The following is a 24707-nucleotide window of genomic DNA, read 5'->3' on the forward strand; positions in this document are numbered from 1 at the left end:
AAAATTTTGATTTCTTTCTTCCTTGCTTGTATCCTCTTGGTCTCCTTCAGTTTGTCTTATTGCTTTAGCTAAGACTACAACTACTGTATTGAATTGGTATGGAGAGTGTAGACAACCTTGTCTTATTCCCGATTTTAGTGGAATTGTTTTGAATTTCTCTCTGTTTAAGTTAATGTTGGCTATGGACTTTCTTCAAACTGCTTTTATCATGTTTTGGTATGCCCCTTGTATCCCTAATGTCTCTAGGACTTTTATCATGAAGGGTGTTGGATTTTGTCAAAAGACACTTCTGCTTCTAGTGAGATTTTTTTTTTTTACATTTATAGATTTTCATACATTGAACCATCCCCGCTTCTCTGGGATGAAGCCTTCTTGATCATGGTAGATGATCTTTTTCATGTGTACTTGGATTTGGTTCGCAAATATTTTGTTGAATGTTTTCATCTATGTTTGTAAGGGAAATTGATTCATAATTCTATTTTGTTGTTGTTGCTATTGTGTTTTTATGTGGTTTGGCTACAAGGATGACTATGGCCCTGCTAAACAAATTGGACAAGGTTCCTTCTGTTTCAATTTTGTGGAATAATTAAAGGAGTATTGACATTAACTCTTCTTTGAAAGTCTGGTAGATTTCTGTGCTAAAATCATGTGACCCCAGGTTTGGGGTTTGGAGACTTTAATTATGGCTTCTATTTAAATAGGGGCTATATGTCTGTTTAAATTGCTTGTCTGATCTTGATTTAACTTTAGGAAGTGGTATGTATTGAGAAAATTATCTTTTTTTTTTTGCTTTCCAATTTGGTGAAATATGGGATTTTAAACCATCATCCTTTGATTCTCTGGGTTTCCATAATGTCTGTTGTTATATTCCCTTTTTCATTTCTAATTTTGTTAATTTGGATATTCCTTCTCTTCCTTTTAGTGAAACTGGATAAGGATTTGTCAATCACAATGATTTTCTCAAAGAACCAACTCTTCGTTTCATTCATTCTTTTTGATATTGTTTCTATTATATAGATTTTAGTGCTGATGTTATTCCTTGCCATCTACCCATTTTGGGTGTGTCTTCTTTTTGGTCTAGAGCTTTCAAGTGTGCTATTAAGTTACTAGTATGAGATCTCTCTATTTTTTCTTTATACAAGCACTTACTTATTACTATGAACTTGCTTCTTAGACCCACCTTCACTGTGTCTGTTCCACGAGTTTGCATGTGCTATGAATTCATTTTTATTTATTTCAAAAGTATTTTTATTTATTTATTTTTAAAAATTTCTGCCTCCTCCCCACCTCCCATTTCCCTCCCCCTCCCGCCACTCCCGTCTCCCTCTCTCTCCAGTCCAAAGAGCATTCAGGGTTCCTTGCCCTGTGGGAAGTCCAAGGTCCTCCCCCCTCTATCCAGGTCCAGGAAGGTCCGCACCTTCCATAAGGCTCTTTTAAAGTTTTTTTTTTAATTTATTTATTTATTAAAGATTTCTGTCTCTTCCCCGCCACTGCCTCCCATTTCCCTCCCCCTCCCCCAAATAAGTCCCCCCCCCCAGCCCGAAAAGCAATCAGGGTTCCCTGTCCTGTGGGAAGTCCAAGGAACCCCCACCTCCATCCAGGTCTAGTAAGTTGAGCATCCAAACTGCCTAGGCTCCCACAAAGCCAGTGCGTGCAGTAGGATCAGAAACCCATTGCCATTGTTCTTGAGTTCTCAGTAGTCCTCATTGTCCGCTATGTTCAGAGAGTCCGGTTTTATCCCAGGCTTTTCCAGACCCAGGCCAGCTGGTCTTGGTGAGTTCCCAGTAGAATATCCCCATTGTCTCAGTGTGTGGGTGCACCCCTCGCGGTCCTGAGTTCCTTGCTCGTGCTCTCTCTCCTTCTGCTCCTGATTTGGACCTTGAGATTTCAGTCCTGTGCTCCAATGTGGGTCTCTGTCTCTGTCTCCTTTCATCGCTTGCTGAAGGTTAATATTCAGGAGGATGCCTATATGTTTTTCTTTGGGTTCTCCTTATTTAGCTTCTCTAGGATCACTAATTATAGGCTCAATGTCCTTGGTTTATGGCTAGAAACCAAATATGAGTGAGTACATCCCATGTTCCTCTTTTTGGGTCTGGCTTACCTCACTCAGGATAGTGTTTTCTATTTCCATCCATTTGCATGCAAAATTCAAGAAGTCCTTGTTTTTTATTGCTGAGTAGTACTCTAATATGTATATATTCCATACTTTCTTCATCCATTCTTCCATTGAAGGGCATCTAGGTTGTTTCCAGGTTCTGGCTATCACAAACAATGCTGCTATGAACATCGTAGAACATATACTTTTGTTGTATGATAAGGCCTCTCTTGGGTATATTCCCAAGAGTGGTATTGCTGGGTCCAGGGGTAAGTTGATCCCGAATTTCCTGATAAACCGCCACACTGCTTTCCAAAGTGGTTGCGCAAGTTTGCATTCCCACCAGCAATGGATGAGTGTACCCCTTTCTCCATAACCTCTCCGTTCAGCTATGTTGCAATCCTCAGGGCCTACTGTGGTAGGTAGGGTTGCTGGCCTCTAGTGGAGAAATCATGTCCTTACTATTACTGATTGTGTTTTTATGCCGGCCTCTAACCATCTGGTTTGGGGAGATTGCAATTCTAGGTTCTAATATCTGGTTTTGTCTTTGTTAGGTAGATTTTACCCATTGTTTCTGTTGCCCTTTCTCATTCTTAGGAAGGTGTGGTGGCTGTGTGTTGCCTGGTAGGGAATTTGTCTGTAATACTATTAGGCGTGGCCTCTGAGAATTCCAGGCAAAATGTGTTTCTAGGTTTTGAGCAGTGACACTTAGAAATGGGGTGGCCTAAAAGAAGAGATCCACAGGAGAGAAAAAAAGCAGCGTGCTCCACCAGGATCTGCTTATTCCTCTGGCAATGGAAGAAGAATTTGAGGAAAGATCACAACAGATAGTCTGCTAATTTAAACGAGAGGCAGAGAACAGTTCCTACTAGGGAGTTTTGATTTATCCAGACACATTTATAATCCTATGTGGGGGATTAAATGAGGAAAAATAAAGACAAAAAAGCATTCACATGGAGAAATTGCTAAATGTTAACAGTAGGAAGAAATGCTGTGTGTTTGAAGAACTGTATACTTGTCTTATTCAAGCTGTGAGACAGGCAGAAATAAGTGGAGCTGATTCCTGGGTACTAATCTAGGAAATTTGGTGATTCTTGCTAAGGTGAAACTGTTGGGGAATAATGGCACAAGAACATCATCTGATTCACACTTTCGGTATGTCTCTGCTGAATGAGTTGTACATGGGAAGATAGAAAAGTAAGTACGACTACTGGGCCGGTGTCATCTGAGTATCTGTGTGAAGGGTAGTGGCATTTATTGTGATGGGAGAAGTTCTAGGAAGCAGTCATTTAGAGAAAGTTCAGTTCTCTTCTTAGGTAGGTGGTTGTCAAAAGGCAATTAAATCTCAAAGAATCTGTAAGTTTGAAGGCATTGCTACATGTCTGATACACAAATTCAAAGGATAAAATTTCTCATAAGGATGAGCCACACAAGATAAGATAAGGAGCATAGAATACCTTGGGCTATGTGACATTGGGGGGTTGAAAATGAATCAATGAAAACCTAAGCAGTTGTCACCCATAAAGTGGGAGAAAAACCCATGGTCTGTTATTTGCAGTTAGAAGCCACTTACAAGGTCAAATGCTCTTGATGAATGAAGAGAGATGAAGACAAGCATTTGATGGATGCTGTGGTAAGAGATGGCTGGCATTAGTGACTTGAATGGAGTTGAATTCGTGGAGAAAATGCCTGATTGGAGTTATGATTTAGAGAGCATGATGGGTAAGAGAGGGTGGAATTTCAAGAAATCTAGATATTCAGTGAAAGATAGAATGGAACCATGTTTGAGGGGACTTTTTATGGAGGCTGACTTTATAACTCTTTCCTTGATGTGTATTACAACACATGTGTGTTAACGTACATTCATAGGTCATTTAAAGTGTGAGGTCTGAACAGCCAGGGGAATGTACTCTCGAAGAATGAAGGCCTTGGAAAGCAGTAATGAGGGTAGGCAGTTTATACAGATTTATGGAAGGAAGAAGTCTTATTATTTTTTTTAATCGATGAAATGGGATACAAGCTTATCAGGTTAGAATAAGAAAGGGAAAGTTTATCGGCCTTTTGGGGCAGATAAGGAAGGGTGAAAATGCACATAAAAAGAGTAGAAATATAAGCAACCAGTAATGAAAAAAAAAACTTCCCTGTAATTTCAGGTTAGAAATTCAAGTGAGGCTGTTCCACATGGAGGGATATTTCATGTTGCCATTTTCAGCAGTTACACTAGGAATGTTCATATGGGATAGAGTTGGGCTACACATCAATAGAGACTTGGCAAAGAAAGTAAGGTAGAAGCTGGAGTTGATGAAGATGGCTGAGTGTGGGGGAAGTCCTTCTGTATATGTGTTGCTTTTATCTGTTAATGAATAAAGAAGCTGGCTTAGCCTGTGATAGGACAGAGTAGAGTTAGGCAGGGAAAACTAAACTGAATGCTGGAAGAAAAAAGGCGGAGTCATGAAGCTGACAGATTAGAAAGATGCAAGCTGGTAGCTGGAATTTTGCCGGTAGGCCACGAGCCTTGTGGTAAAATCTAAAATAATAGAAATGGGTTAATTCTAGATGTAAGAGCTAGCTAGCAGTATGCTTAAGTGATTGGCCAAGCAGTGATTTAATTAAAAGAGTTTCTGAGTGATTTTTGGTTCTGGGCAGCTGGGAACAAACAAGCGGCCTCTAACTACAGCTGAGTTGTGATTATAGTAGCTGCTGGGAATGAGCCTCACTGTAGGGAAATTAGGGCCCACCAAAGACAATGGACAATGGGAACTCTATGAAAGGGAAAGAATTCTTTGAATTGGGATTACAAGACTGGAAAGGTAGGAGATAGATAAATGGAAGAACATTGGCTATTATTGGTAATCACCAAGTCTCAGGTGTGGCTATAAAAGCGAGGTTTAAGATGAAGTGGAAGAAAATATTACCAGAGTTAAAGAGATCAAGGGATGCAAAGTTCAGGGGCTTACATGTATCATTTGTGTGGCTGTTGATCTCTCTAAACGTGACAGAGAAAAAGCTAGTTTCCTGGGCTATATAAGTCCTTAAGATTCTTGGAGAAGTTATTTAGAAAAATGGCACAGCCTATTTAAGGAATGTGATTAAGGAATGAAGTGATGCCTGATGGAATAGGATCATAAAGGATCTGTAATTCTTCAGGAAGAAGAAAGTAGAAAATGTTTATACACAGAAGAGGGGAGACATAAATATATCTTCCCAGGTCTTAGGTCCCAGTGTTACCGGGATTATGAAGGAAAATCAAGTCCAGTTCCTGAGACCCCTTGGGCTCATATTCTTGGTCAATTCCGATTTTCACTCAGCGACAGAGGGTAACAGAAGCAGTTAAAGCAGCTGTTGAGGATTTCTGTCACTGCTGCACATGCTTGGGATGGAACTAAAGATTTAGAGTTCTTAGGAAGGGAAAATAGGTTTATATTGCTAGACATTGCTACTGATAGCTATGTATTAAATTATTATTTTTTATTAATGCTTTGCATTCTTGCATCACGTTTTCTCCTAATGCCTTAATTGTAATAAGGACATGGAATCTACGCTTGCAGGGGTTTCTGAATTTTATTAGTTTACGATGCTTGTAAGTAGGAATTTTGTCTATATATTTAGAATACCAATAATAAAAGATTAAATTCCTTTCTTCAGAGAGGGAAAAAAAATCTCATAATAGGACCATAAAATGCAATAACGTTCAGAATCTTAATTTACGTTGGTGAATTGCTCCCTTGAACAGTCATTATTGTCACTGCTGTGTGAGGGAACTGTTATCTTACCATGGTTGCCACCATGAGCTTTCCCCTCTTCCTTTCAAAATGTACCCATCTGTGGCAAAACAATGTTTCTTTTATGAGGGGCAAGGAGACCACTTGTCTGTGAATATGAGGATAAATGTTTAGAATATAGTGATGACTATCATGAGTTCATATACATGCACATCACATTACACAGACTAAGCTGGTTATATTTATTTAGGAACACACACACATATTATATGTATATCTGTGGGCACAAATATTTTTGAAATTATAATAAACTACATTATTACCTTTTCCCTAACACTTAAAATTAAACACACACACTCACATACAAACTGCATTTCTCATAGCAGAATATCACTAGGACTCATTTTATTGCCTTTTTTCCAGTTCTGTTTGGTTCTAACCTAGGTTTCTGTACTATCCAGCCTCTGGATCCTGACCCTCCAGGCAGTATCAGGGGTGAGCTCCCTCTTATGAGGGTCTCAAGAAGGACCTGTCATTGGGCAGCCATTTCACAATTTCTGTGCCAACTTTACTCCAGCACAACTTATAGGCTGGACAAATTGTAGGTTGAAGGCTTTGTGGCTGGGCTGGTGTCCAATCCCTCTACTGGAAGTCTTGCCTGGTTACAGGAGATAGCCAGTTCAGTCTTAGTATCCCCTATTGTTAGGAATCTTAGCTGGGATATCCTTGTAGAGTCCTGAGATTTTCCTTTGTACTGGGTTTCTAGATCTTTCTAGATATACCTTTGACTCCAGTTGTTTCTCCCAGTACTCTCTCCCTCCATTCTCCCCCTCATTACTGAATCCCTCATATTTCCATCCCCACCTCCTTAACCAACTCCCGTTGAGACCACTCTCCTCCCATCCACCAAAGAGGAAATAGAATAGGCATTCTTTTTAGTTCTTCACTCAGAGGAATGGCAAGAAGGATCGCATTTCTTCTGTCCTCTCTACTTGGACTGGTGATTGGGTTTTCCCTCCCTGTCACTGTTCACCAGTCGCCTGAGTACAGGAGTCACTGCTCACTTAAGGTCATTGTGCTCCTGGACTTCTAGTACCATGGTTCTTGTGTAATTGCATTGCTGGGGGCCCAACTCCTGCAGGGGTGTTCCTTACCCTTCAATTGTCCCAAGACATTACAATCATTCTATAGGTAAGCTGGATATTATACCAGATTCTTCCTTCAGTTTTCTTTCTTTCTTTCTGTATGTATGTGTGCATACATGGATGTATGTAAGTGAGAATGGATCGATGTATGTCATAACAAGTTTGTGGGACTAGAAGACAACAGTCAGGAGTTTGATTTTGCTTGGAACTTGTAGAGGCGGGACCTTTGTCGCTGTTTGTGTTGTCCTTTGTCAACCTGCTGGCTGCCCACAGGATGTCATTTTCCTTCCTCTCTCCACCTCCCACGCTACTGCAGGAGTGCAGGGGTCATAGATTACACATTATTACAAGCAAGGATTCTTTACACGGGTTCTAGGCTCCAGTGTGAGTTATGTGGCTTGTATGGAGAACACTTACTTGCTGAGCCATCTTCCTGCTGCAGCTCTCCAGCTGCTTTTGGTAATTGCTTTTATGTCACATTGAGTTTTAGTTATTGTAGGTAACGTATTCATTCGGTGCTGTCAGTCTTCTCCATGGCCAGAACTAGAATCCCATACAGTTGAGAACCACTTTCTACACTGCATTCAACACAGTGGGACCACTAAATACAGAAAACCAGTCTTTTATTTAGGAATATCTTATATTCTTAGGGGATGCTTTTATTCTCAAGTTATATTACTCAGCCTCTAATTCAAGACAATTTCTTTTATTTTTTTCTTTTCTTTCTTTGAATTTTTTATTTTATTAATTAAAAAGTTTCATTTATTATACATACTGGCCACAGTCTCCCCTCCTTCTTTTCCTCCCATTCCGTTCCCCCTGCTTCTCCTCTCTACCCTGTCCCACAATCTGCTCCTCCTCCATCTGGGTTCAGAAATGGAGGCAAGCCTTCCATGGAGTCAATAAAACATGGCACTTCAAGTTTAGGCAGGGCCAAGCTTACCCTGTAAGGCTGGGCAAGGCAGCTTATCACAGGGAATAGGTTTACAAAAGTCAGCTCAAGCTCCAGGGACAGGTCCTGATCCCGTTGCTAGAAGCCCAACGAACAGATCAAGCTACATAATTGTCACCGACATGCAGGGGGGGCTAGGTCAGTCTCATGTAGGCTCCCTAGCTGTCAGTACAGAGTCCTTGAGCTCCCACTAGGTGGGTCAGCTGTTTCTGTGGGTTCCTCTGTCATGACCTTGACCAACTCCCCCTCCTCCCTCACTTCAGCAGGAGTCCTGGAGCTTGGCCCAGGGCTTGGCTGTGGATCTCTGCATCTGTTTCCATCAGTTACTGGATTCAGACTCTCTGATGACAATTAGGGTAGTCACCAATCTGATTACAGAAAATGGCCAGTTTAGGGATGCTCTCCAGAACCTGAAAACAAAAATCAAGATCAAGACAGTTTCTTGCTTTTTCATTGATTCTGTTTTGGGCCAAACTAGCTTATTGATTTTTTGAAATGGTATTGTGGGTAAAAGCCAAAATCATTAAAAAACTGTTTTTGCTTCTCCTTCTTGCATCAGTGTTTAGCTTAGCACAGGTCAAAGTCTTTTAACAAAAAATTCTTACAGTCAATTTACTATTAAGTATTAGAACAACATACTTAAATCAATTCCCTTTTTAAATATGAGGTTGTTGTCCCCCCACCACCAAGAAGTGACCCACCGAGTGGCAAACTGAACCAGAACATGGGTTTTAATTTAAAATGTAAGTTTTCTCCATTGATGTTTAAGCAGGAACCCAATTTTCTGCTTTCACCTCATATGTATTTGCACATATAGAAGATCTTGAAATTTTCTCCCTCATATCAAAATGACTCAAGTTATCTTGAGATTCAGTAGTGTATTCATGGTTTGAAAATAAAAATATCAATTAGAAAGTCCAGAATCATCGAGTGTTCTTTCCTTTGAAATGGCTTTTGGCCCTTTATAGCTGTTAGTTGCCATGGTTCTTGTACACCTCACTTTGTTTAAGAGGCACAGCACTGTGTGTCACTCTGGGTCTAATGTGTGTATTTAAATGTCTTCTGGCAAGTGTGTAAAACTTTTAGTTGGGAAGTTTTAGGGTGCATTTGTTTTTATAAAAATTCTATCTTTGATTTCTCCTCCCCAGTTCCTGGTAGTGCACCAGAAAATATTACCTACAAAAACATTTCCTCTCGCGAGATTGAGCTATCCTTCCTTCCTCCAAGCAGTCCAAATGGCATTATACAAAAGTACACAATTTACCTTCGGAGGAGTAATGGCAACGAGGCAAGAACTATAAATACGACCTCCCTGACTCAGAGCATTAGAGGTAAGATAAAATTATTCCGTTTTATATTTACCTTTATATTGAAGGCATGGCCAGAAAATATTAACCTAATATGTTAAAATAACTTAATTGCCATGATTTATATACTAGGAATAAGAATTCTTTTTTGGCAAAACAGTGTGGGAATTTATGATAGTCGGTTGTGAAAACACTCTCCATCTGGTATTTTCTATAGTATCTTATATCTTGTGTTCATTAACAGAAGGGATTTTTTTGGGGGGGGGCATGGTGTGTATGTGAGTGTCACTGCACACACGTGGAGGTTAGAAGACTCTCCTGTGTGTTCGTGCTCATCTTCCTGTGAACTTCTGTGAATTCTCCCATGTGTACCTCCGATGTTACTGTGGGAACACGGGGGTTCCAGTTACACAGTTCTGCCCCTGGCTTGACATGAATTCTGGAGATTTGAGCTAAGGTCCGCAGGATTGCCCAGCTACTGCTCTACCCACTGAGCCATCTCCACAGCCCTATTTCCGTACTTCAAGCCTGCTAATCAATCCTAGTTTATTGGGCTTTCACTTTTGGAAGAGCGTCAAATGGAGAATCATTTTGTTGTTTACCTACTGCACATCAAGAATATGTTTACTCTCTGTGCCAGCGTATCGATTCTGTTTCTACTTAGGACTGAAGAAATACACCCACTATGTGATCGAGGTGTCTGCGAGTACACTCAAAGGTGAAGGAGTCCGGAGTAAGCCAGTAAGCATACTGACAGAGGAAGACGGTAAGACTGCCATCCATACTGACAGGCTTTTGTTGTGAAGATTCCACAGAACCTGCAGAGATGAGATTGGGGTAATGTGGCCATAGACTGGAGACTGGACAGAATAAAACCTCGTGTAAAAAATTTCCTTTCACCTAAGCTCTGCACACCACTGGCCCTATAGAGAAGCTTCAGTGTTGTGGTATAAGAGCAACTACAAAAGTTAGATTTATATTGAGAAAAATCAGATACAAACATCTTTTTTTTTGCCTTTGAAGCCAACTATACTATGTAAATGTAAATAATAGTTTTATGGGAGTTTTTAAGGTACAGGTTCTAGACTGAATAATGTGAATATTTTAACTAAACAGTGCTCAACATTTTTAATGATATTTATAGTCATTTTGCAGTAGAATTTTTGTACCTTTCAAAGTCTTACAGTATTAGGATTAGCTTATTAATATATTCAGGCTGTTATTTTAGATTTCCCTAGGTATTAGCCAATATGCTACCAATGAATATTAATACTTTTTAAAATTGAAAATAGATTATTCTCTCATACAAAACATCCTGATCACAGTTTCCCCTCCCTCTACTTCTCTAAGCTCCCCCACTTTCCCTCTTCCCGAGGTCAACTCCTCTTCCATTTCTCTTCAGAAAAGAAAAGGCCTCCAAGAGACAACAACCAAAACATGACAAAATAAGGCACAATAAGATAAGGCAAAAATCCCTCATACTGGGGCTGGATAAGGTAACCCAATAGGAGGAAAAGAATCCCAAGAGCAGGCAACAGAGTCAGAGACACCCATTCCCACTGTTAGGAGTCCCACAAAAATACCAAGCTAACAGCTATAACATGTAGCCAGAGGACCTGTGCAGGCCCATTCAGGCCCTGTGCTTGTTGCTAAAGTCTCCGTGAGCCCATGTGAGTCCTGCTTCGTTGATTAGTGGGCCATGTTCTCTTGCTGTCCTCCATCCCTTCGGACTCCCACAACACCTCCTTCTGTGAAGTTCCTGATCTCTAAGGGGAGGGGCCAGATGGAGACCTCCAATTTAGACTCTCTTTCTGCATAATGTCTGACTGTGAGTCTCTGCACCTGCTCCCATCTGCTGAAAGAGGAAGCCTCTTTGATGATGACTGAACAAGTCACTGGTCTATGAATAGCCTAGCAGAATACCATTAAGAATCATTTCATTGTTCTTTTTCCAGTCGTGTTTGGTTCTCCCCTAGGCCTTTGGGCTATCCAGTCTCTAGTTACTGGACTTTCAAGCAGTGTAGGACATGGGCTCCCTCCCATGTCATGGCCCTCAAGTTAAACTAGACATTGGTTGGACACTTCCATAAGTTCTGTGCCATTATTGCTCCAGTATATCTTGTAGGTAGGACAGATTGTAGATCAAAGGTTTTGTGGTTAGGTTGGTGTCATTTGCTCATGCATTTTCTGAATCTAGGTAAAATCAACCTTACTGCAGAGATCATTCTGTATTGATCCCTCAGCAAACCACAGGCCTCTATTGTACTAGAAAATCACTCTGAGTGAGATGCTTTAAAATGGTATTTGTTTATTTTTATATATTTTGAAATAATTGGCTTTTGAAAAAAATTTATTTATTTTATGTATATGAGTACTCCATCTGCATGTAAGACTTTATGAGAGAAAAGGGCCTCAGATCTTACTATAGATGGTTCTGAGCCACCATGGTTGCTGGGAATGGCTCTACTTCTGGTAGAGCAGACAGTGCTCTTAATGGCTGAGCCATCTTTCCAGCCCAGCAATGGGTTTTCTATGAAAAAGAATTATTATTATCATGTTGGGTCGCTTAAGTCATTAAAAAAATAGGTTGTCAAGGCAAGTATTCATCTGAATTCTTGGCCCCATTGCATATTGACTGAGGAACGGAGACAACAAGAAATCCTTTCTGCCTTTCCTGAAAATTCTTAGCAAATGAAGAATGGCCCGGCGAAGTCGACTTTGCTGAGTTAGAACCCTTGGCTAAAAGAGCTTTCAGTGTAGAAGTGTGTAAACAAGCAATGTGTGTAACTTTAGTTACTGGTAGAAGTAAGTTCCTCCAAAAATTATTCACTAGGAATAAAGAGGCAATTAGGTTACGCCATGGCATTGAGGAAAATAGAGCTGAGCACTATGTTTAAGCTGAGACTGAGGGAAACGAAGTGAAGAGGGAACGGGTGAGTTGAGATCATGCCACAAAAACACTCTCGGTGTGTTCTGCTGCTCTGAGAGGCTGAATTGATTATGTTGTAAAAGAATTTAGTTTTTAAAAATTCATCTCTTTCCAGTTTTTACTATGCTTTGTGTGTGTGTGTTCACATCTATACGTGTTGCACTCATTGAAAGTCAGAGGTCAACTCTAGGAAATGGGTTCTCTCATGTTACCATGTACGTTCTGGGGATTGAACTCAGGACATTAAGCTTGGCAGCAAGTGACTTTACCTGCTGGCTACTCTTGCTGGACTAAAGTTTAGTTTCTCTGGATTGTATTTGATAATAAAAATGCCCAAAGTATTAATATATATCATTCAGAATATAATATTCATTATATATTCTGTATGATGTATTAACACTTAGGTCATATATATGTATATATTCTAGTATTCTTTCAAAGAATATTAAAGTTTATTATAGAATAAAAATATGGAGTCCTGCATGTTTGTATCTAAATTACTTCCAGTTTCTGACTGGAATCCTTCTTCCTAAAAGTAAACACAAAATATACCTCATAATGATGCTAAAAGAATATTTAAAGGTTTTCTTTGATAAGTGAGAGAATGTTCTCTCTTAGAAATAATTTATAGCACAGGAAATACATGTCTCTAAATGATGTTCAGACTCTTGTGATAATCAGTAGTCAGCAGCATTTGCCAGGGTAGTGCCATTGCAAACAGCAAAGCAGAAATACCAACTAGAGCTGCCATTCTCTGCTATAAGAACATTGAGAGGGATGCTAACCATTTTCTTACTTATGTGCTATACTGCTGCACTGGTGTTTTCTATGGGACCCGTTCAATGACAAAGATGCATTGATTAGATTTTGATCTTACATAGAGTTTTCTGCCATGTCTAAGGTTGAGGAATGCCATTGGTCTGGGGGTGGTCAGTCATTCTAACTTCCTTCACAATCTTATTCTTATTGTTTTTTTGAATATGTGACACCTTTTCCTCTCAACTCTTTACTATCTGGGGACAGTTTTATTGTTCAATATCTATAATCACCCCCAATAAAACATTGGCTTCTATTAGAGTATGATAATTTACCAAAATGTTCTTGAACAGTCAGTGAGTTACTGTGACAGACCCGAGTTGTATTTTCTCATGAAATACTTTTTTTCCCATTGAATCACAGGAGCAGATGTTCCATGAGCACCATGAAAATCTTCTTTCATCGTTTCTTCTGAAAGTAAACAATCAGGCCCTCCTATCTGTGGAGAGAAGCCCTGAACCTGATTCGTTTACCATAGAGTTTATCAGAAAAAAACCCTAGATGCTTTCAATTTACATTTTCCATAAATATTTAATGAAATGTGTCATTCTTTGTCAAAAATTTCCAGCTCCTGATTCTCCTCCTCAGAACTTCTCTGTGAAACAGTTGTCTGGTGTCACTGTGATGTTGTCATGGCAACCACCCTTGGAGCCAAATGGAATTATCCTCTATTACACAGTTTATGTCTGGTAAGAATTTTTTGGGAGTAGTTCTGAGAACAAATATTAATTTGTAATCTAATAGGAATGTAGTGTTTATTTCAGAATGTGATGCTGCATTAGGGCCCTGGTTATTAATAGGTGGGCTAAAATCCTTTTTAATGAAGAACTCGGCTCAGCTCATATTATGCAGTAGGTCAGCAAATAAAAACTTTTGCATCTAAAACAGAAAATTGTTATGGAAAAATTACACTAAACGTATGCTCCAGGAGATCTGAATAATCAACCTACATGATTATAAGTGTATGATTTAAAATATTTGAAACTCTTAAAACAAATGCTCTATACAACTTTTTTCAAGTTTCCTTACATAAAATAATTTCGATTGAAGTTTAAACCAAAGATATGCTTTTGGGTATATTAAGGTCAACTTTCCATTGATGGTAACCCGGGACTTACTGGTCATTTTAACATTCGTTACTTATTTATCCTTCAGTTTTGAAAATGATGACATCCCAAAGTGTTTCATGTGAGTTAACAAACAGCTATAACTGCTTTTTAACAACATGAGACCCTAGAATTCTTTTGATCTAATTTATGTTCATTAAACATAATCCACTACCCATGTAACACATTTTAAGGACATTTTAAATTATTTCAACAGAGAAAATAGAATTTGTATGAGATTTTGTTAAAAACAGATACTTTCTCACATTTATGTTTCTGATTTGAGAAGAACCAGCATTGGAAGGACTGTCCTGTTTCAAAAGCTTTCCTTTCCTTCCCCAATTTAATACTTCCCCTAATTCCTCTATAGATCTTACTATACTATTCCTTAAAGTTTTTCTTTCTTGCATAAATACCTGATTTCTAGTGTCTTTGTCTAGTTTTGATGACACTAGGAACATCATGAGTGATATTAGTGAAAAGGAAGAAGGAATTCTACTCTATCCATCTTTCCACTTAGTTGATGCATTCATGCATTCATTCATTCATTACTTCATTCATCAATAATTGGTAGAATACTTCTGTCCCTGGGAGCAAGACACCATAAAGCCCCATCCTCAGGGAGTCTACACTGTGAAGAGAAAGCTGGATTGTATACTCAATACTCATAAACAATCAGAAGAAAAAATCGGACCTCATAAAACTGTCATCCTTTATGATCTGAGTAGTAAGAAGGCTCCTCTTGTCTTGCATTGATCTGCAAGGAACTTTCCAACAGGAGATAATATCAACTCCACACTCCCTACCCCACCATGGGAAAACATGATTTGTCATTTTGAAGACGAAGTGTCAGGTTTGATCAGGATTATGGAGTCGGAGCAGAGTAAAATTGTGACAGAGCACTGCTGAAGCTCAGGAGCCAAGTCATGAAGACAATATGGTTGGCCATTTCCCCTCAGAGTTGCCTGAGCATTCCCAGCCCTCTGAGCTCTTTACAGAGGATGAGTTGTAGGGGATGAAATGGCTAGCGGGATGCCAGGAAGTAGGCTATTCAACAGTGTAGGCAAAGATGATATTAGCAGTAGAGGAAGGAGTGGGCAGCTTTGTCCTAGATTTAGGAAGAAGAGCCCAGTCCACCTGGTGATGCATTGGTTGGTTACAGGGGTATAAATCAAAAATAAAAAGATCGATCTACAGTGGTTTCTAGATGTTTGAACCATGCACGCTGTATCCTGGATTTCTGGTGTTTCGGTAAAATATAAGTAAAACATCTTGTTCTTCTATGCTGTGACCATGCTTCTCTCCACAAGCATCCAGGAGTCTCCCCACAATACACATCACACACGCGTCTGGAGAGTATACCAAGGGGTATGGCTGTACCAGGTTTATCTCTTTCTGGGCTTGCACAATGAAGATCCATACTAATCACCTAAACGGGAGCACTGCAATAATTCTAGATGTCTATCTTCAATATGGAAGTATATAAAAGTAGGAGGACTTTTTGTGAAAAACAGTGTCAGATACTTGGCATCTAGCAAGGCTAGAGTCACATGTATCAAACAAGACATTTATCCTCAGTAAGTTGTTCTTTATGCTTTGTTTGTAATGATGTTGAGTACTATGGAAATATTTCAGGCAACTCATACTTTTTACATTCCATGGATTTAGTTCAATTTTTATTGGGTAAACAATAAATTCAAAGTTCAATTCCTCCCTAAGAATACTTATTCTCTTAACTTTGAAGAGGTATTTCTTCTCTAATCTATGTCGAGATAGACCTGAGCCCAAGGGGAGTTTGGTGAAAGCCGGGAGTAAGTGTCTCTAGTGTGTGCTACTGTAGCTCACTGAGCCTAACCTCAATTTAGAATTTATCTGACACTGACTTACACTGACTTACAGTTATAGTTTCTGGTCTGAAAGTTCTTATTTTCGTTTCATCCTTGATTTTCTCAAGACTCATCCAAGTTCCCAGGCCCCAATGAACCTCTGATATTAGACTATTTTTGTTGTTTTCTTAGCCCTAGTCTGCAACTGTGAGGTGCCTGCAAGATCACACCCCTCCCGCCCCATCTTTTTGTCACTTCCAGTCACAGTAAACCTTGCTGTACAAGGTGACCCACCATGCTGAGATTTTCAAAAGGCTCTCTACTTATTCCTCTGCTATAAGAAGGAGCATATTTACATGGAGTTTCCCTCCCAAATCTACTTGGATAATTTTGTGATCCCCTGAGACACTATAATATGACTAACTTATGCCTCCCAGCTCGATTTCTCAGAATTTTTTTAATCAAGACTTTAAAAAAAATACACCCTTTTCTTGACAGATGGGAAGTGATCATTTTTTAAAAATGAATGTGTGTGTGTGTGTGCGTGTGTGTGTGTGTGTGTATGTGTGTGTGTGTGTGTGTGTGTGTGAGAGAGAGAGAGAGAGAGAGAGAGAGAGAGAGAGTTTGCTTCTGTATGGTATGCATATGGAGACTAGAGACAGCTGATGGGCTGTCTTCTTTGATCCACCTTTATGGTATTTCGTTGACATAGGGTCTTTCATTGAACTTAATCTCAATACTTTAACTGGACTGGCTGGTCAGAAAGCTCTCAGTGACTGCCTGCCTCCACCCACACTCACCCAAATGTGGAGCTTCCAGGCCCATACAGCTATACTTAGCATTTTATATGAGTTTTGGGGATTTGAACTCGGGCCGTTATGTTTAACAGAGCAAGAATTCCTGTCTACTGAGCCACATCCTCACCCGGGGATATGACATTTTGGGATCTTAAATCATACAGGATTTGTTATTTTCATTAATTGATTAATTAAAATTTTAGATGTATGAGTGGTTTGCCTCCGTGACATGTGTGCCTGATGCCCGAGGAGGTCAGAAGAAGCCATGAGATCCTCCAGAACGAGTTATAGACAGTTTTGAGCTTCTGTGTAATTTCTGGGGATCTAAGAAGGTGTGGTGCAGGCATCACCATTCCCTCATGGATTTCAAGTTAGTGAGACATAGGGTCAATCCCTGGTTCTGATGTGCGTTATCTGGGGTTCCCTACGAATCTTGATAAGTGATGTCTGCTGTGTAGAACAGCGTCTCCAGTCCAGATTTTCTGTATCTCCCATGATTCTAAGTTTTTGTCATTCCAGTTCTTCTGATAATTGAAAATTCTTATAAAACCATCCCTTTGAGTAGTCTTTCTGTCACTGTGTTTTTGAGATAAAGGATTTTATATTTAGCATTCTGGGTGACTCTTCTCCTTGTCATGAATATTTCTCTACAAAATTGCTCATGAGGATTGATGTGTAATCATTTTGTTTCTTTGACCATGTTAGTCACAGTGTGTAGATGATTTATTCAGAAATCTGTCTTAATCTTTTACAGTTTAAAATAATTTGTTCCTCTAAACTTTCCATCATGAAATAGTGCTCACCATATCAAGATGATAAAGTAACCTTTTCCCTCATTTATGTCAATAAATTATATGTTTTCAATGATACACAGTCCTTGCTGAGGGCAAATACATTAGTTAAATAGTTTTATTAGAACACTGTACATTTATTCTTTCAATGCACTTTGAATTGAGACATGATGATTTTGTAAAGTCATATAAAGCTAATTTACTTGCTGCAGCTTGGATTTAACAATATTGTCTCTGCATATGTCAGCCATGAGTCAGTAAAACTGAGACTTAATGTTTTTCAAAATTGCTGAAGGAATACCCTAAAAGGTATAGGTAACAGACAGTAGAGTAAAAGTGAATCTGTGATTCTAGCATATGTATAAATCTTGCCTTAAAATATTTTCTTTGCCAAATACTATGAGAAGAAATACTGAATCACAGTTTGACAGATATGTATCAACACATGTATAGAAATAAAAGTGTGTAGAACATTAAAGAGGTTATAGATTTATTAAATATGCAATAATATGCCAATCTAAAATAATTTTAAAGGATTTGCTGTTGGTCTTTGATTGGGGTTTTAAAGCAATTCTAATACAGATCTTAATTAAATTTATGATTCTAAAAATTTCCAGGGTACTATAAAAACTAATCTTTATACATGACTGTTTATATGATAAAAATGATGAATAGTACCATTTTTGCAGTGTTTTCAAGATTTTCATCTTATTAAAAATGTCCTTGCTGGATGGTTGTGGCTCGTGCCTTTAATCCTAGCATTTGGGAGGCAGAGGCAAGCAGATATCTGTGAGTTTGATGCCAGCCTGGTTTACAGAGTTAGTTCTAGGAGAGTAAAGACTACACAAAGAAGCCCTGTCTCAAAAAAAAAAAACCTAAAAATTAAAAAAAAAAAAGAAAATGTTCTTGTTGGAGGAGAGTCACTTGTTCGTTCCCAGCCATTCAGCCCCAAAATAATCACATGGAAACCATATTGTTTAAATCACTGCTTGGCCCATTCGCTCTAGCTTCTTATTTGCTAACTCTTACATCTTAATTTAACCCATCTCCATTAATCTGTGCATCACCACAAGGTTGTGGCCTACCAGCAAAGTTTCAGTGTCTGTCTCCAGTGGGGCTACATGGCTTCTCTCTGATTCTGCCCTTCTTTTTCTCAGCATTCAGTTTTTCCCCCACCTCAACTGGCCAAGGCATTTTCTTCATGCACCAATGGTATTCACACCATACAGAGAGGAATGCCACATAGTGTCCTAATGGAATAATTGAGTAATATCAATTCTTGGGACATTGAAGCAGGAGAACCATGAGTTCAAGGTCAGCCTGGGATGCATAGTAATGTCATATCTCAAGAAAATACTACCTAAAGTTAAAAACACTCAATATAAATCAACACCAAACATGGGGTATTTCTTGACTAGAGTTCTCATTTTAAAATGTTGGTTGTAATGACAGGTTAATGAGTCAGAGAGTATTTCAACAGAGTCCGCATATGAAGGATAAAGTCACCATGACTCTTAGGAGGTTGAAAGGTAGCATTATGGGATGTACTATAATGCTGTGTTGAGTGAATGAGAGAAACAAGCTCAGACAGATGAGGTAACTGAGTATACGATCAAATAGGAGCTCTAGTGGGATAACAGTATGTGGAAAAATGAATTAGCAAACACCAGTTTATAGTAGGAAGAAAGCAATTTTGTAAGTAACAAATAATGAATGTTAACATCAGTTTGATTATCAGTACTTAGTGAGAAAGGGAATGAGTTTAGAATGTTTAAGTAATAGAAATAGTTTCAAAAATGAATTCAGAAAATCAAGAATCAAGTTAAGACTACGTACATGAACTAAAATATCAAATGATGAGGATGAGAATTAAGACTGCCACCTTTTATTAACTCTCAACCTTGATTAGTAAAGTATGCCTTTCCATATTTAAAGAAATGGAGAAATATGTTTAGGTCTGGCCATGTAATTTTAGTATTATAGATGTTTGTTTCTTTGTAGGACATTATTGTTTACCATGGGCTTGATGTTCCAAGGCATATAAAATTGGTAAACAAGGGGAATTGGTCTCATGTATTAGAACAGTGGTTCTTAATCTGTGGATTGTGACCCCATTGGAGTCAAATTACTCTTTCACAGGGGTCAAATATCATGTATCCAACATATGATATATTAACATTACAATTCATAACAGTAGCAAATTACAGTTATGAAGTAGCAATGCAATAATTTTATGGTTGGGGGTCACCACAACATGAGGAACTGTAAATGGTCATAGCATTAAGAAGAAAGAGAACCACTGCCCTGAAATTGTCTTTTGACCTAGGTGCCATAATTCAGTCAGACAATATGCAAGTAAAAATAATTAATAACTTTATCTCTAAGACTTCACTAATGCTAATTCAAGGTATTTTCTTTAAATAGGTCATGACTGAAACAAGAAAATGACATGGCATTTTTTTTTTCAGAATGATTCCAAAGGAAATCAAGATCCTTTTGAGATATAAAATCAAAAGTGGTTTTAAAACATTCTGCCAAGTTTAGAATTAAACTTAGCAAAACAATTACAGAAGACTATTTTTTTTACATTTTTTTAAAGTTTTAAAATTGAATGATATAAATTTGTCTGTTTCAGGGATTCAGTGTTGGGTAACTTTCATAGTCTTTAAATATGGTGTGCCCATGACTTTGGATAGATAAAGGTTAGACATGCCTCTCTAGTTTTTCCCTCTATATAACCCTCAGCTTCTGGGTCCACTCATACACTGTGCAGCGATTTTTTAGGTGAACAATTTACTCCCTCTCTGACTTTAACATCTCTTCCTTTCCCATGCTACAGTCATAATTTAATTTAATTACTCATCACCTTAAATTTTTTCTTTCGTTGTTTGTGGGGAAAGGTTCTTGTCCTGTCTTTAGGAAATCACATTATTACCAATGAAATGTTTTATGTTTAAATTGCTGCTTTCTGTTTGACTTAAGGATATAAATCTATTTCTTATCATACTGATGTCTACCACAGTGTTTCATATAAAGTAGATGCTAAGTAAGCCTGGGTAACTTGTCTTGAATGTTGGTTTCCTACTTACATCTCTGAATTAATAAAGATATCTATGTTTGGGACATTATCCAAAGACATACACTATTCACCTCTTGAAAGACTAGAATAGGAGATAGGTAATATGTGATACTAACTTATTCTAAAAGTGAACTTCATGCCATGATTGTTTAACACACATGAACACACATATCATAACATGCTTGATCAGGGACATGAAAACAAAATTAGAAGTCTTTGTCAGTTAATGCTTGTAGAATTTGAGAAACTAATAGTATCAGGATCAATATGCGAGTTTACCCAATGTAACTCTCATATATATATATATATATATATATACACACACATACATACATATATACATATATATATCCATATTCTTGATATAACTGAACAGTGCTTTAAAGATTGGAATGGTAGTTATTGAGAAGCAACAATCACTAAGAGAAGCATTAAACCCATTTGACTTAATGGTCACAAAATTTCAAAAGCAGAAATAAAAGAACCACGAATGAAAAGATTTCTGTTCAAGGATGACCACTGGCTTATTGTTAGTAATAACTAAGGAGAGAAAGCCAGATAATTCAAAGAACAGTGGCTGAATATTATTCCTGGCATGTCCATATTAAGTAATAACAAAACAGAATAATGTTAAATAATTTTATTAACATGTGAGATGATATAACTAATGTAAGATTCACAATAACACATATTTTATATAAGAAAAAGAAACATTATAATGGAGCACATGCAAATTATATTATACATTAAAATAATAACTACAGAACAGAGAATTAAATACTAACCCAGCTAATACCGAAAGTAATAACCACAATTGCAGTGGTACCAAAGTCAGGGAGAGTCAGTCTTCCAGGTTACAGCTTTGCCCACTGATGGCTCCTCAGAGACAAAGATGTTACACGTGGTCCAGAGATTTCTGTGTCACCCACGACCTATTAGCAGCTACTAAAATCAGGAAAACAGGCTGATTTTCAGGGATAGTTCACTCCCCTCTCCTCTTTACTTCCTCTTTGTTCTCAGGTTTTTTGTTTCCTTCTCTATCTCTGCTTGGATTTCCTGCCTTGCTATATTCTGCCTTATCACAGACCAAAGCAACTTCTTTATTAAGAACTGCCAATAAAACTATTTCATAGCATACATAGGGGAATCCCATATGACTTTAATGGTTTTATTAAAATAACAGTTGCCATTTCTGTTTGTTTGTTTTTGTAAATTATATTTTTGTTTTAAAATGACATTTCTCTTAAATGAGTAAATAATAACTATTAGACTTATTTTGGGGGGTATCAGCACTTGGGCTGGGGTGGTAGGAGAATTGGGAGTTGAAGGACATCATGAGTTTGAAATGTGTTTGAGCTACACAAGACCCTGCCTCAAAACAAACAAAACACAAGAAGATGCTCTTGCTTAGTATTTTCTATCTACTTGTTTGGATTGCTTTAGACCTAAAACTCACTTTTATACAACATATGAGAGATGGATTTATCTGAGAAAATAATGACATAAATACTATCTTGACAACAACAGAGAGAAGGGAGTATGTAAGCATTGGTATGCAAGGTGTGCTAATGTAAGTTTGAATACACAGTGTTTTTAGATGTCTGGTTTGGTCTTCTGTTATAGTGGTAGAATACCTGCTCAAGGGCTGGAGAGGTTACTAAGGGGTTAAGCAGGTGTACTGCTATTGCACAGGACCAGAGTTATGTATGTTCCCAGCACCCAGGTTGGGTAGTTCAAAACTCTCTGTAACTCCAACTCCAGGGGATATGGTCCCTCTTGCTTCCACAGTCCCCACCACTAACATTTTACACACAGACAGGCACAGCTGTATATACATAAATAAACATGAAATAAATACCTGGGTGAGCAGAACAAATTAAGAACAGAAATAATAATAATAATAAATTATGATGATGATTATTCTCATAGATTTGGTCATGGTACATGTTGTTGTAGGAACACCTCACGGCATGACTGCCAGGAAGAAGGGAGACACATCATGCTTTCATTAACTCTTCTGTTTTCTATGGTTATCCTACCCAGACCCTCAACCTCTGGGATGATGTCATCCACATTCATGATATCTTTCTCCATAATCCTCTCTGAAGACACACTTTCAGACACATCCAAAGTAGTGATTTTCTTAGCGGTGTCTCAAGCCAATGAAGTTGTACTATCCCAAGATTCACTAAAATTGGTCCAAGCCAATTGTAATTATAGACACTTAACATTTGATTGAATGTTTAAACATACTTGAGAACTAATGAAGTTAATTTATTGAAGTATTCTGAAATATTTTTGATATTTCAGATAAGTGGTGGCTTTATCAAGTTAAGCCAATAAATTACTGTGTAGGAGTGACACATATTTTTGATGTAGTTATTCTCAAAATTATGTGGTGGCAATTAATTCAATTGTCGGTTTCACGTTTCCTCTGTCTCTCTTAGGGATAAGTCATCATTAAAAGCTATTAATGCAACTGAAGCATCACTGGAGTTGCCAGACTTAGACTATAATGTGGACTACAGTGCCTATGTCACAGCTAGCACCAGATTTGGCGACGGGAAGACAAGAAGCAGTACCATTAACTTTCGAACACCAGAGGGAGGTGAGTCCTCAGGGATCTCAATCAATCTGAAGAATAGTCAGCTCAAAAATAATATCAAATATCAATGTTATTACTAAGCCTAATAGCCATCATTAGCTGGATACAAAACTGCATCGACTTCCTGTGTGATGCTGCGAAATCTAAGTCCATGCTTCCATTTCCCATTTGCTAAGGTGGAAACAGTGTATGACGTCATAGGGTTCTGATGAGTAAAGGAGTAAGATCTGTGGATGGATTCAGCACACATCACCAATATTTTAACTGTAGGCTAAATGTGTCAAAGTAAACTATGTGAGGTTGACTTTCTGTTTGCTTTTAGCTTTTGCTATTTCAAGACTATACATTAAAATAGGATTTCATTTTCATGTACTCTGTACTAGAAATTGGCAATGTTACTGTCTGCAAATCAAGAACAGTGGCAATCTTTTAGAGCCAAGATAGTATTGTATGAGCAAGAAAGCTCTGTCTGTAGATACCGTATGTTAAGAGTAGAAGGAAAGCCCAGCCCATAGTATGGATTTAATTTCTGACATTCCCACAGATACTATCCCTAAATTAAGAATTTTCAAAAATGATTATTCCCGTTTTTAACTTAACGACTGTTGCAAAATTTAGACACTTCAGCTTAACTTGTAGTCATGTCTGTCAATTTTCTGAATTATTTGTTTTATAGCACCCAGTGATCCTCCCAAAGATGTCCATTATGTGAATCTCAGTTCTTCATCAATAATTCTCTTTTGGACACCTCCCATAAAACCTAATGGAATCATACAATATTATTCTGTTTATTACCAAAATACATCAGGTACTTTTGTGCAGGTAAGAGCTGGGTATTATTTTTTATATCCTTAATATTGTTGATATTGTGGACTATTTATATTGATAATTATGTAGACATGTGTTTTATGAAAGTCTTATTGATGTATAAAATAGTGGAGAAAAGTCAGGTTCTTTTACATCTTCTCTCTCTCTCTCTCTCTCTCTCCCCTCTACTCTGTATCAGTTTTATACATGTTTGCAGCAGTGAAGTTGATACCACATAAAGAGACTTTAATTTAATTTCTCCAATAACTTTTCTCTTTTAACAATAATGGTTTCATTTGCTATCATTTCCTCCTTAGTTGAAAACAGATTTTAATTTTGTTTATATGCAATACAATTTCAGTGATTAAATATTCTTGCATATTTTCAATTAGTTATTTTAGTTTTTGAGATTATGATATAATTACACGACACAATTTTCTCCTTTCCTTTTTTCCCTCCCCAAAGACTCCCATATATCCCTCCTTGTTCTCTTTCAGATTTATGATCTCTGTTTTTCATTAATTATTGTTGCATACATATATGTATTTCTGTATATATTCCTCAATACATAAATACAACCTGCATAGTCTGTATAATGTTACTCATAGATATATTTTCAGGGCTGACTATTTGGTTGTAGGTAACTAATTGGTGTGTTCTTCCCCAGAGAAGACTAGTTTTTCCACTTTCTGTGTTCTGTAGTTGCCTATAGTTCTCTGTGTAGGGTGGA

The 24707-nt window shown here is 37.9% G+C and overlaps 1 protein-coding gene across 2 annotated transcripts in view; it reads left to right on the plus strand.

Moving 5' to 3' along the window:
- Positions 1–24707, plus strand: part of Ptprq (protein tyrosine phosphatase receptor type Q) — a 172856-nt gene that overhangs the window by 35455 nt on the left and 112694 nt on the right. For both annotated transcript variants that reach the window (XM_041672384.1, XM_041672376.1), the window contains exons 15-19: positions 9063–9245; positions 9886–9987; positions 13535–13655; positions 23013–23173; positions 23847–23992. In XM_041672384.1, the coding sequence (XP_041528318.1) occupies positions 9063–9245; positions 9886–9987; positions 13535–13655; positions 23013–23173; positions 23847–23992 (713 nt within the window). The remainder of the gene's footprint in view (positions 1–9062; positions 9246–9885; positions 9988–13534; positions 13656–23012; positions 23174–23846; positions 23993–24707) is intronic.

Source organism: Microtus oregoni, unplaced genomic scaffold (assembly GCF_018167655.1).
Source record: "Microtus oregoni isolate MIOR12 unplaced genomic scaffold, Mior012 000001F_ref0000356, whole genome shotgun sequence".
Taxonomy (NCBI): domain Eukaryota; kingdom Metazoa; phylum Chordata; class Mammalia; order Rodentia; family Cricetidae; genus Microtus; species Microtus oregoni.